General features: G+C 37.0%; 1 protein-coding gene across 9 annotated transcripts in view; it reads left to right on the top strand.

Annotated features, from left to right (window-relative positions):
• tcf7 (transcription factor 7) overlaps nucleotides 1–14633 on the top strand; it is a 66487-nt gene that overhangs the window by 30045 nt on the left and 21809 nt on the right. For all 9 annotated transcript variants that reach the window (XM_016451402.1, XM_016451405.1, XM_016451404.1 and 6 more), the window contains exon 4: nucleotides 7623–7737. In XM_016451402.1, coding sequence (XP_016306888.1) covers nucleotides 7623–7737 — 115 coding nt within the window. The remainder of the gene's footprint in view (nucleotides 1–7622; nucleotides 7738–14633) is intronic.

Here is a 14633-nt window from a genome sequence, read left to right as displayed (position 1 = left end):
ACACACACACACACACACTCACACACACACACACACACACACACACACACACACTCCTGTTCCCAGAGGCATTACCACCAACAGTTCCCGTCTGCCTCACCTCAACTCATAGAGTCTCAGCTCTCTTTCATCTGTGGCTACTGCGCTGTTGTGATGCTGTAATTATCATCATCGTAACTGCTGGCAACAGAGCTGTGAAGGAAAGGTGTGTGTACGATAAGTCCAAACAGCCACGGGTCTCGTGATGCCTTGGGAAGCTCCAGCGCACGAGATCACGACGCCGTAATTATGACGCGAGATGCGTTCGAGCGATTTGGGATGTGAAAAAAATCAAGAATGGGTGGCAGGGGAACAAAATGAAGAGTAACCGAGAATTATGGGAAACAGTGTAGTTTTTGTTGTCTCTTTAACCCGCTAAATGGACAGTCCTTGCAAGCTTTATTGCTTTTCATCTGCAACGGGATGCAAAATACACCATTTGGTGACACTTTATTTGAAGCCCTTATGCATGTAATGCATTATAAAGTATTCGTAAATGTTGTAATGCATTGTACGTTTTCATGAATAATTGTTAAAATGCATAAAATATTTGAAGGTTTGTTTGTTATGTTTGAATGCATTATATAAAGGTCTAAAAATGAATTGATGAGTGTTATGTATTCTAACTGTGGTTACACGTGAGGTCATGCAATGCATTATAAGGCATAAGCAATGCATTAAAACTACTTTTATTATGCATTATATATAAAGTGTTAGCAGAAATGCTTCTCAAATATTTTCTTGCAATGCTTAATATTTGAAACAACCCGATAAATTCATCAAACATCTCACCTTTGGAGATTTAAGGCAAGTCTGAAGTTATTTCCAGTTATTTTAATTCAATGTATTTTCTTCAGAAAAATCTCAAGAAAGCAGATAAGAACATTCTTAAGGTAGTAAAATGTCAGTTCAGGTCAAGAGATTTTGCTTTATTTTCAACCTACTGTAAATATAAAACCTCCTAGAGAAATACCCTGTAGACTATTTCAATCATCACTTTTGTCACAAACATTTTTAACGCATGTCGGTGCGTAAGCAAATTCATTTTTTTCTGCATTTCCAAGTAATATTGAGTGTTGAGATGGGTTTTTTTGCTCTGGCGAGGTGTTTCCCTCGGGCACCGAGGCCAGTGTCAGAAATACCCGGCAAATTCAAAGCGTTTCATAAAGCAAAGTTTCATTTTGAGTAAACAAGTCTTGACTTTATTGTGTCAGGTTTAGCTTTATTGTCATACGCGTTTGATGTGCGAAGAGTGTTTCGTCTTTATTTACGGTCTGTTTGTTTTGTTGTTTTTATTTGGCTTCTCCATAAATGGTTTTGTCTGGTTTTAAAGTGATTGTTTTGATGTGCCTGCGTTTTTGTGATTTATTTCAATAATAAAGCGTACTTGTGTCAGATTCCTCCAAACCGCAGGACAAACAATCGTGGAGTTGTTTAATAGTGCACGTCCCGTAGAAGCACAGTGTTTTGGATAGGATTGGGACACTTGTGGCTCTGTGTGTAGTTATTTGTCTTCATATCGTCTCATACACTGTAAACAAGACGGTTTCTCAGAGTTATTGCTTCGAAGCGTCACGCTGTAATGAATTAGCTCTTCTTTGTTTGTTGGCAATTTATCAGTCATCTGGTTTTAGCAAGCTAAGTTTTATTAAATTATTTTGAAGAGCGCATAATTGAAGCCATTATATCTTCATTTCTGTTGTATGAAGATGGACTTTATCACACACAGAACTAGATTGTTGCTGCCTATAAATTATTGTGCAATTATGTTTATGCTCACAGACTTTTACACAAATTCCCTATTAATACATTTAATATTGGTGTTTGTGTTGTGTTTGTTTAATCATATATAAACATATACATCATTATAATATTGTTAAATATTATTGCAATTTACAATACCGGTTTTCTATTTTAATATACTTTAAACTGTAATTTATTTCTGTGATCAAAGCTGTATTTTCAGCATCATTACTCCAGGCTTCAGTGTCACATGATCTTCAGAAATCATTCTAATATTCTGATTTATTTTCAATGTTGGAAACAGTTGTGCTGCTTAATATTTATTTTATTTTTTATTTTTTTTTGGAACATGTGATACTTTTTTTCAGGATTCTTTGATGAGTAAAAAGTTAAAAAGAACAGCATTTATTAAAAATAGAAATCTTTTCTGACAATATAAGTCTTTACTATCACTTTAACACATCTTTCCTGAATAAAAATTAATTAAAAAAAAATGTACTCACCCCAAACTTTTGAACGGTAGTGTATATGATTATGGAAGTAGGAAATGTATACTAAACCATATTTTGGGGACAAATTTGTAACAAGAATTGAGCTAAACTTGACAAAACCTCCTTTTGTGGACGTCCTCATTCATAAAAACAGTATATAAATAAATACAGTTGTTTTTTTTATTGTAAAGATGTAAAACATTTTCTGTTAGGTTGTGGGTTAGAGTTAGGTCATAGTGTTTAAAAGCAATAGAAGTCTATGTAATTTCCCCAGTTAGATGGTTGAATAAGCACGCGTGTGTGTGTGTGTGTGTGTGTGTGTGTGTGTGTGTGTGTGCTTTAGTCTACTCTGTAAAAAAAAAAAAGACAACCTATTGCATTGAAAACGTAAGCTGAATTGCTGAAGTGATAAATTCATTGCACTTTTTGGACTGTGCACTTGTGAATTCCAATTTCTGGTGACTCGTAAGAAATTTAGTAGAAATGAAATGAATGCAAACAATAATAATCAAGACTTGTTTTACAGTGCTTCCTAATCTGGTTGTCTAAAAAACCTGCCTGCTTTGTTCCTCTTTTGTAATAAAAGCATGCGCTAGATGCATAAATGTAAATGGAGATGAATGATAATGACACTGTTTGTGTTTTGGATTTTCGAGACTTTCCAAAAGTTGCAAGCAGGCACATATTTCTACAAGTCTGGCAAATAATAATATGCATGAGCAGTTATGAGATGAAGCCAGAGGTCTCGGTGTCTTCATGTTGACGGAGGGGGCCGGCGGCTGGGGGTTGAGTGTGTTTAAACGTGCCTCTGTTGTTATGTCTGCGTCTCCTTTGAAGTTCCTCAAACCTCCAACTAAGTGGCACTCATTTTCCATCTCACAGACCTAGAAGAATTATTTCCAGATTGCGGCGCGGTGCCACAGGGAGACGTGGTGTCAGGCGTAACGTAGCTCCAGCAGCATCACAATAAGGTCTTGTCTGATTTTAGTCTCTTCACGGATGCTTTAAGAGGCATCGAAATGAAATTGACCTCGATTCTAATAAACCCACACACATTTACCCTCAAGACAACAGGAATAGATACACAGCCTTTAAAGACCACTGTGGAAATTTTGCTTATCTCACTTTCACTCAGTCAGGAAATGGAGGTTTTTCTCAGTTACAGTAATCTGAAGCTCGCTGTTTCTCCACAGTTTGGGGATCAAAAAAAAACAAAACATTTTTGAAGTGCTTATCCTTCATTCATGTGTCCAGTGTCTGAAAGAATGACTAAAAAAGATCTGATGCTTGTGGAAACTCGTGCATCTCGCCGTCATGATGTCTTCATGCAGATGGTGCGTAGAATCAATGGCATCCTCTAATGTGGTGATGCAACCCAAAATTTTGGAGGGCCAAAATCATTGACAGAAACTGAGATGTTTAATTAGTGTTTCTCTGATGTCGTGTTTTGACCATGTTTCGTGACACATCATGGATAAACTACAGCGGGTAAACATGCCAGCTGTGAATCATATTGATTTCTGGGTCTTAAAGGCATATTTCAGCCAAAAATGAAAATTGTCATCACTTACTCGCCCTCACATTGTTCCAAACCTGTACGAGTTTCTTTCTTCTTTTGAACACAAAAGAAGATATTTTGAACAATGTTGATAACCAAACAGCTGACGGTAGCCATTGACTTTCATAGTATTTTTTTCCATACTATGGAAGTCAGTGGGGACCAGCTGAACAACTTGTGTTCGACAGAAGAAAGAGACTCATACAGGTTTAAAACAACTTGAGGGTGAGTAAATGATGACAAGTTTCATTTTTGGATGAACTGTCTCTTTAATTGATCTTCATTTTGATGAAGCTATATAGATTCTTAAATCTCAAGCATTAGGATTTTAGTCTTTTGTGTTTTCTGTTGGTGTGTGAACAAAACATCACAAAATATTATTGTAGTCCGCCTGCCATCCAGTTATCGCAGTGAGATTTGTGCTTATGTTGAAATAAACTGTAGAGCTTAGTATCACGTCTCATGGTTTCAACCACAGAAAGGCATCAGTTAAACAGCTTATAAACAATGTCATGCAACACCACCTTTATCTCAAAAAAGCCATTTAATAAGCTTGTTAACCAATTAGAAATTAATACTTCCAGCGAGGAGCATTTTGCAATATGCACTATATTACATATTCATTATATTTTTATTTAACCTGTTAGCAATATCTGTGTTTTTTACAGCCACAGTTTATGTGTTTATATTACAACAATGAGTCCGAGTAGAAACAATTAGCCTATATCATTAGAAAGTTGTCTAATGTGCAATTTTAATGTTTGTGCAAGTCAGTTTTTTATTAAATAACATTTTGAAATAAACTTTATATTCACTTTTTATCTAAATGAAAATTTTTGGTAAAAAATTTATTTTGTTGCATCACTGTTTGAATGGCATCAGTTTACTTGCTGTGTACTGTGTGGTCCAAAATATCATGATGAGATGGTTTTTCATTTAAACCTGGAAATAAACAGTTTTAGGATGCATAAGCGTTCTGGTGTCTCTAGGTTCTCTCTAGGTTTGTCGGATGCATTATCGAATGCAAGTAAATCGAGTGCTCTTTGGAGAACATGGGCGTCATGTTTAATTCCTGGAGCTGAGGAAATACTGACAAAATATGAAATGAATGCTCATTTTTCAATTCAGAACATAATTTGGACCCTAGCACAGTAAAGCTATTAGAACATTCTTTTGTTTAGGGATGTTCACGGGTCAAAGTCGAAAAAAGGTTTAAGCATAAAAACAATAAGTGTAATACTGCTTTTGTTTTTTCCAAATTTTTTTAAAAAGTTTTCTGTTTAATTTAATTGCAATTTTGTTTTTGTTTTTCTGAGCAAAAAATAAATATCATACATTTCCCCCTGATTTACAGAAGAGAGCCACTAAAATAACAATCTTGTTACAATCTTGTCAGGCATATTTACAACAAAAATCAATTTATGACATATTAAAAGGTGCCACTACCCTAGGTTTCACCCGTTTGTCAGTAAGAATTTTTTAATAATTTAAAACACAATAAAATGTAATATGCTCCCTTATTCTTTTATGCATTTTAACATGTACAGGTCAGAATAAGCATGTTTGAATTTTTACATAACTATAAGTGGTACACTGAATGACAATGTAACATTATTTCAACCAAATTTTGACATTTTATTCTCCAAAAACTAATTTGAATCCTTAAAAGTAGACACTTACATTTAATGTGCTTTCTATGGACATAAAATTACTTTTGTAAATTTCTTTTGATGCGGACATCTTAACGTCTTTGACCCTCATGCATATGGTATGTTGGGTATTATGGTTTTTCTATTGGGTTGTTCTGAGTAGATGCCAGCTCACAACTACTACTAAATATACTTCCTCCAGGCATTATCATAGAGACCAAAGGTTCATCTGATTCAGCGTTCTTGACCACATCAATGGCAACATAAAGCGTGTAAAATGATCGCACCCCATTCAGACGCGTCAAACACATCGGTACTCAAACAGGAGATTAAAGACGTAACACTCAAAGCACTCGCTTCCAAAAGGTCCTCTAATTTCCACTTCAAAAGAGCACTTAGATATTTAAAGCAAAGAATACATTAGACAGGACAGCGTTTGAGACCCGAGGAGCCCACGGGTCGTCGTGTCCATCAGTGGTCAATATTAACGGACCGAACCCTCAGAACAAGTCATGCCTGCGTTGTCATTCAAAGAAACGCCGGATAAAAGGAAAGAACCACATGCAAATAGATTTTGTGCTCTGATATATAATAGCCATGTTCGTTTGATGCGATATGAACACTGGACTCATGCTGCACTGTCATTGCAGTGAATTAATTTGCATTTGTGCGGGGAAAATATTGTGTTGTTCATCAGGAACTAAACACTGGAATCCCCTCAGCAAGATTTCTTTTGGTCTTTTCAAGATGCAAGAGCTTGCAAGATAAGTATGTTGGGTGAAATATAAGACAAGCTTTTCTTCTAGTGTTTTATCTCAGTGTAAGTGTGCGTTCATGAAATCAATTCTTTAGTGGATCGAGATCTCCAGTGTTAAAGTTCTCAGTCGCTATGGTCATGTATGAGAAATGAACAGATGCTTGGGGCAAAAATGGCACCTAAATTGTTCCAACATGCCCCCCAAATTCAAGATACAGGACAAAAAAATGCCCCTTCTACATAAACTAAATAGATTACAACTGAGAAATGTGAAAAAAATGAATAAAAGTGTTGATTGCAGCATTAAATTTTGATCTGCTTGCTTATGTTGCATACATTTTTATGCATTGTTTTTGTGTAGCGTCGAGCATTGTAACCAATCACACACATTTGTGTTGAGCCAATCAGAGGGGTTTAGAATTTTGTCTGGTGGGCTGATTTGTTTTGTTTTTATAATACATAAAAATGCTTTAAACTCAGTTTTTGTCTGTGAAGCCTACAAGATTGTGACGTGCCTTTTCCCCAAACATTTTAAATGCATTCTATTAATAAACATTAATGATCATTATTACAATATCAAGAGCATTAATGACTGAATCAGGTGTAGCGAAGCCTCAGGAGGTTCACTTAAAACTAAACATGGTTGCTGTTATTTAAAAAATGCACTAAACAGTAGATGTTTTTTTTTTTTTTGTATGACTACAAATTTTTCAAGCATTGCAAAAAGTATTAGTTTATTTCACAGATTGAAAACATATCGAACATTATGCAAGCTGACCATAGCAAATACTGTTAGTCTTGAGTAATTAAATGAAGTAGTATATGGCATAGTCTGAAAAAAAAAAAAGTTATCAGCCAGATGATTTATTTTTTGTGGCTTTAATCCCTGGGTTTGATTACAGGTGTTTAATGCGGAGCACCCATTATAAAGAAAGGAGAAAATTGACTTTGCACATAAATGTGGCCACACGTGGCAAATCTGTCCAATTCTGTATGAAACGCAGTCTGAAAGTCTCTCACACATGTGCACAGATGAAAAGACGCTCGTATGAAAGGCACAGCAGTCAGAAGTTTGGCCAAGAAATGCAGCTACTTCCAGCCATGCAACCGCCATGACGCATCGTGTCAAACAACATGCTGTTAGCATTAGCAAACTGGATTTCACATGAGTTACTGAAGGCCATTTGTAAACAGACATGAAAGCAAACAAGCTCTTGTGCTGCTGGCCTTGATCATCAAAGCCGTATCGATCAAATGACTCCTTCCCATTGATTCCTGCAGCAAATGTATTCAACATCTGACACGCTCGCACGCCGCTTTCAAGCATCAGACTTCAACTGACCAGCATCTTATTGTGTGTGTGTGTGTGTGTGTGTTTCTTGCAGTCCAACAAAGTGTCTGTGGTCCAGCAGGGGATGCATCCTCTGACGCCGCTGCTGCCCTACGATCACTTCAACCCCAGTCCTCCACACATTCCCACAGACGTCAGCCAGAAACCAGGTAACACATGATCTAAAATCTCACTGGATGAGCTGCATTCGAAGCAGTTAGCTAACACTCACACACCAGTGTTGTTATTTTCTCTTGATGTCCAAACCCGTGAGCTGCGTATTTTGCATATTATGATATTACATTTACATTTAGTCATTTAGCAGACGCTTTTTTCCAAGGCGACTTACAAATGAGGACAATAGAAGCAATCAAAATCAACAAAAGAGCAATGATAAGCAAGTGCTATGACAAGTTTCAGTTAGCCTAATGCAGTACACGTAGTTTTTACAATTATATAATAAATAAAAAGTTTAAATAAATAACAGAAAACAAATATATAGAATACAAAAAGAATAGAGAAGCTAGTGTTATTTTATTTTTTTATTTTTTAAAGAATAGAATTAGAATAGAGAGTGCTAGAGTTAGAGGGTCAAATAAAGATGGAAGAGATGTGTTTTTAGCCAATTCTTGAAGATGGTTAAGGACTCAGCTGCTGGGATTGAGTTGGGCAGGTCACTCCACCAGGAGGGAACAGTTAATGCAAAAGTCCGTGAAAGTGATTTTGTGCCTCTTTGGGATGGCCGTTCAAATATTATTCAAAGATCATACAATCTTCATCAATAGTGACATTAAAACACTTTTTAGGCTAAAGTCTGTGTAAAGTAATTTCTGAGAATTGTTTCTAAACGCATTATAAATGTTAGAAATGCATTGCTGAAGCATGTTGCAAAGTCTGTGAACTATGTCGTACTTAATCGTGGAGTTAGACCGTTAAACAGTTTTTCACCATTTTCGTGTTCAGGATTTTCTGGGCGGGGCTAACACCATGACTCGATGATGCAATCGAGACACTGAGCATGGCCCCTCCCCCAACAGCACTGCGCAGATCGATCGGTGTGTGACATCAAAGTACAGTCAGAGCTATTAGAGAGCAGACGGCTCCTTATGCTTTCGAATCACTCTCGTGGTACTTTGATGTCATGCACTGATCGTTCTGCGCAGAGTCGAACACCGCTAATAACTACAGCGCAGTGGTTTGCCCGCTCAATCGCAAGTTACTGTCATTACCGTTCGTTACTACAGCCTACAGGTTGCTAGCTAGCTATGCCTTCGTCACGTAAATGCATAATACCTGGTTGCAAATAATTTACAAAACAGCTCGGTCTCCTTATTTAAATAAGCTGCTAGAGGAAGACAGTTGAGAGAGACGGCAGCTTTCCCGTGAGTGGGCGTGGTTTCAGCGCCGCTGGCGGACACGCCCCCAGCGTTTGAGAGCAGAGAATATTGCTTATTTTGTCGAGATTGTGTGTGAGTTCACTGCTGTGTGTGCACAGCAACTTCATTCAATCATTCATTCAACCAATATCTTCAAACAGCTGATTCACTCAAGAATGAAGCAAGTGACTGTCTTTATGAATGAGTCAGTGAATCATTGGCTCCCTTGTTTCAATCACCACTGTGTTGCTCAGAGACTCAGAGAAAGGTTCTGGCTTTTGTGAAACTGAGCAAAAACAGACAATACTGACAATGCTGTGTCTAAAATATAACAATTAACTTCTTGTTTATTGAACTATTGTATTAAATCAATATTGTGCAAATATTCAGGAAAATTACAGCATTAAACTATATTATATGATATAAAAATACGAGGGGCAATTTTTTGCCCTCATATCTTGGATCACACAGTCAGTCAGTCAGTTGTCATGCATCATGTTCATCAGCATTAATCACACCAAATTAACACATTAAACAGCCTCAATTATAAATGTCCTCACCATATTTTTCTGAAGTCACATGATGCTTTGTGTGAGGAACAGACCTGCATTTGAGTCATTGTTCACTGATAATCTTCCCCTCCGCTGTTATGGTGATTTTTGTCTTGACAGCTGCGCTTAACATGAGGTGTTATTATAAAGCAAGAGCTCCTTAAAGAGTCCTCAGAAATATCTTTTGCGTTTTGTGAGTGATAGCAGTGTTCAGTTGTGGATGAACGATTCCTTTAATGCGGCAGCTGTAAACAGCCTACACTTAATATACTACAGTATACAGTAGGGGTGGGCGATATGACCAAAATCTTATTTCACGGTATGAGAAATTTTATTTCACGATAACGATATATATCTCGATGTAGGTATTTTTATTTTATTTTATTTTTGTTATAAAATTAGAAAAACAAGAAAAGTACAAACACAATAGAACAAATAAATATGAAATTGAATAAAGTGTATAAATAAAACACTGCATAGTCTTCACTGTATCAATCAAACATGAACTTATTCAAACTGGTCCAAAAGTGATTCAGTCAAGTGCAGTGAGCAGTGTTGGGCAGTAACGCATTACTTAGTAACGCGTTACTGTAATTTGATTACTTTTTTAGTAATTTAATTTAGCGCGTTGTAATTAGAGTATAGTTACAAGCCGAGGTCTCTATACGTTACTGCCGCGTTACATTGCTGACAGAATGCAGTGTTTTATAATCTAGAGATTGTAAAAAGGATGTAGCGCACGCATTGTCGAGTCAAGTGCCAGTAGATTAGAGACCTGCTCCCGCGAGACCCGACGCAACAGAGTGCGGCGCGGGAGAAGATGGGCGAGTGCTGGTGCGGGAGGGTAGACACTCGTGTGTGTGCATTGTGTTATAACAGAGATTTGTGAGATTGCGATGAACTGAGATGTTTTTTACAGATTATAAATGCAGCGCTCTTTGCTGGCATTCTGCCATCCAAATCATGCACGCAGCAGACGCTTGCTTTAGTTAAAAATAACAGTGTTCTGTGAATGTTGATGCTTTAATAACAAATATTTATCGGGACCGTGTATGCTGGGATTTCATACATTTCATGGAGAAAAAAAGTAACATAACCAGTAAGGTAACTAATTGCTAATTACTTTTGAAATAAAGTAATCAGAACAGTAACGTGATTACTTTTAAAAGGAGTAATCAGTAATCAGTAATTTGATTACATTTTCAGAGTAACTTGCCCAACACTGGCAGTGAGTGATTAACATTAATAATGACAAACAGCAGAAGGTAAATAAGGCTGCTGTCCCTTTGAGACCAACTGCACGAATCCAATATACTGATACACATCCGTTTTTCACCCAACTTTACGTTTATTTAACACACAGTCGACTGTTTACGTGAATACTCCACACGACGGGCAATTTGACATAATTGTGTGCGTATTTGACCATTCAAGCATGAAAGAGATCTGTTTTCGCGATCGCATGCTGTCTGAGAGGGGCTTTCAGTGCACGCGCTCCGGCTGTGTGTCAGTCAGCGCGACGAGCAGATTGAGTTATTTTTCACTGCTTATTGCAGTTAATAACTTTATTAAACATTCTGCACATGCCAAATACGCGATCGCATGCTGTCTGAGAGAGGCGCTTTCTGAGTGTGTGCTTTGTGTGTCAGTCAACGCGAGCACCGCATTGAGTTCTTTTTTTTACTGCTTATTGCACTTATTAACTCTATCAAGTGCGTCCCACTCTTCTTCTCATTCATGCATGTTTCCTTGTTCATCAAAGGTGTATATAACTATTAAGTAGTACTATGTTACGCAGATACGTTTGCATACCACTGAACACACGATATAGCAAAATGTCTAACGATAGACACTTTATTCTGCGGTAACGATATATACCGTCATACCACCCAGCCCTAGTATACAGTATACTTCATGTCATGTTTGATACACAAATTTCTAAGGCTTTGATCATCAAACTAAGCACTAAACATCTTACTGAGACATATTATTGGAGATATAGAGTGACAACTGATATTTATGTCATTTTATGTAAGTATCTGTTATACTGTTATAAAGATCTCATTGATTTACATTACAAGCATCAGAATTTCATCACTTTTTGTCCATAAAAATATCAGCATCTGCACCAAATTGCATTTTTTTGCTCAGTTTGATCCTCTAAATAAAACTAAGCTGTTTTTCTTCCAAATTCTCATTATATCGTAATACTGTATATGAGCCATAAAAGCCTGATATATAATAATTAATTATAATAATTTAATAATTTATGCATTTAGCAGACGCTTTTATCCAAAGCGACTTACAGTGCATTCAGGCTATACATTTTTTGACAGTATGTGACACACATATCTCATATGATGACACAAAAACACATAAGCAAACCTGGCCTTATTTGTTGGATGACTAGTCGTCTAGTCAAGTGTTATTACCCATCTTTACTACAGCAATGAATTCATTGCACCTATTTAACTTTGAAATTGATTGTTGATAAAGTAAATCGAGTAGAAATGACAGATGCTGTCATATTTCCCAGTGCCTGTAGTTTAAAGGGGTTTTTACATCACTGCCTGTTTAGCCCCGGCCACCGATTCTACATCACTGCCTGTTTAGCCCCGCCCACCGATTCTACATCACTGTCTGTTTAGCCCCGGCCACCAGTTCTACATCACTCTGTTTAGCCCCGCCCACCGATAATATATATCACTCTGTTTAGCCCCGCCCACCAATTCTACATCGCTGCCTGTTCAGCCCAGCCACTGATTTGCACATGTAGCGTAAATAATGAGAGAGGTGAATGCAGATCTAAGCAGAAACCAAATGATAAAGATGCTCTGAAGACAACAAGACGCTGTGCAGTGCCAAGCTGTGGAAAATCCTTCTGATCCTAACGTTAGGAAAGAGCAGAGGCGGACAAAGTACACAACTCCATTACTTAAGTGAAAGTACAGATACTGCTGGTCAAATATTACTCCATTACAAGTAAAAGTTGTAAAGACAGATTTTTACTCAAGTAAAAGTACAGAAGTACTTGCTTTTAAAAGTACTTAAGTACCAAAAGTAAATTTCCTTTTTCATGTCAGTGCACTGTTTTATTGTTGTACGTAATGCTTGCAATACTTCTGAAGCAACTTACAATACATTACACCTACTGAATACACTGACTAGCTTGTAGTGTCTTTGGAATAAAGAGCTTTTAGAATGTTAAAAACCTATGAGGGGAAAAAACAAAACAAAAAAAAATTATAATTATTTAACACCCCTACCCAGCCCCACAAAAGCAGGATGGTAGTGATCTCACACAGCTCTGGACACATCTATGTGTAACCATTCATCCACATTTGAACAGAGTGGACAGTGAAATTACTGTAAATACAGACTGATAAGGAAGAAAATAAAAAATCAAACCTGCTTTAAAACCCAGCAACACAACTGTAGCTGTACAACTTTACAACAGCAACACTGCTTTAACAAAAAAAAACAAAAAAGCAAAACAGCAAGACTTATTTGACATCAAAACAAACATTTTAAAAATGCTGTCTAATCGTTCTCGCTGTACTTTGATGTCACACACAGAATGGTCTGCAGTGTTGCTTCAGTCAGACACCTTTTGTGTTTTATTAGGAGACGCACAACAGTTCTTCTGTGACTTTATATAGATAATATTTTCACTTACACAATTTAGCAAAATCAGACAATATTGTGTCTAATATAAACCACAATATTAACTTTTTATTATTGAATTGTTGTAAATAAATATCACATTTGGAACTGGTCAGTGCTCAAAAAATGCTGGGAAATCACTTCATGTAGCCCTACAAGAGTGATTACTGATAAACTGTCTGAAAAAAAACAAAGTCACGTTTTAGAGAAGAAAAAAACCACCCACTGACTTTTAAAGCTGCCACATAGTAACGACTTTCTACTTCGAGGACCTTGATAGAAATGTAGTGGAGTGAAAAGTACAATATTTGTCTTTCAAATGTAGTGAAGTTAAAGTCATAAGTTTCCAGAAAAAATAATACTCAAGTAAAGTACAGATACTCAAAAAGTGTACTTAAGTACAATACTCAAGTAAATTTACTTAGTGTCCGCCTCTGGGAAAGAGTGAATGAACTTTATTTTTAATGAATATCCAGACCGAGTCAGTAAGAACGTGGTCCTTTGTTCGCTTCATTTTACAGCGGATTCGTTTACAAACAAGGTACAATTTGACGTGGGATTTTCAGAAAGATTAAAAACTAAAAGCTGTGCCGACTATATTGGATCCGACAGTAATGTCACAACACAAGTGTGAGCTACTGCTTTTATTACATGCTCACTATTGCTTTGTCTCTTAAACAGATCGTTTGATATGAGTATTATATGCGTATTTAACCTAAATCACAGCAGCATCCATCTATAGCCACGCCTATTCAAAAAAATTGTTTTTTGATCTAAAAAATCTTGCTAACATTATAAGTGGACCTCAGAGAACAGTACAAAATAAAAAACAGAGGCAGTGCATGACCCCTTTAAGGCCTGTTGATGGGCTCGACTGTGGTCAGACACCTGTCCTCATGTCAACTCACTTCATTGTGTGTAAGTCAGTGAACTGTGCCAGACTCAACCACTGTGACCCGACGCGCTCACATGACGATGTTGACACGGGTCTGAAATGTGTCACGACTGTACATCCAGGTAAAGTACATGGTGGAGCATGAACAGTGAACGTTTGAACCTCTGACACTTACTGTATGTGAAGGGTTTACGTTTTACTGTACTTTGTTTGATATCTTGATGGTGTTTTCTCTGCGCTTGCGGTCCAGTCATCTCAGGCATCGGTTTGATCGGTTTCACTTTCGCGCAGTGGATCGTGTCTTATATTGAAAGACTGTTTTAAAGGCAGCCTGTTTGCTGTTCATGTTTTCCATCAAGAATTGCTCATTTTACCTTCTGTCGGCTGCGCTGGGAATGTTTTGACGGCTTGTTTAGAAAATGAGTTATTATAAGAAATGTTAACTTGCAGTCATGACCAATAACTAGGGTTGTGTGCTGTCAGAGAGGATTCACACGTGATGCAGAATTGCAATTTGAATTAAAGGAGTTAAAATTAAAATGGAAAGAAATTCATATACTGTATTTGTCAATGATTCATAA

The sequence above is a fragment of the Sinocyclocheilus anshuiensis genome, unplaced genomic scaffold (assembly GCF_001515605.1).
Source record: "Sinocyclocheilus anshuiensis isolate Anshui unplaced genomic scaffold, SAMN03320099.WGS_v1.1 scaffold207, whole genome shotgun sequence".
NCBI classification, from domain to species: domain Eukaryota; kingdom Metazoa; phylum Chordata; class Actinopteri; order Cypriniformes; family Cyprinidae; genus Sinocyclocheilus; species Sinocyclocheilus anshuiensis.
Note: the sequence above shows the minus strand (reverse complement) of the source record. Positions and strands in the feature narration are given on the sequence as shown.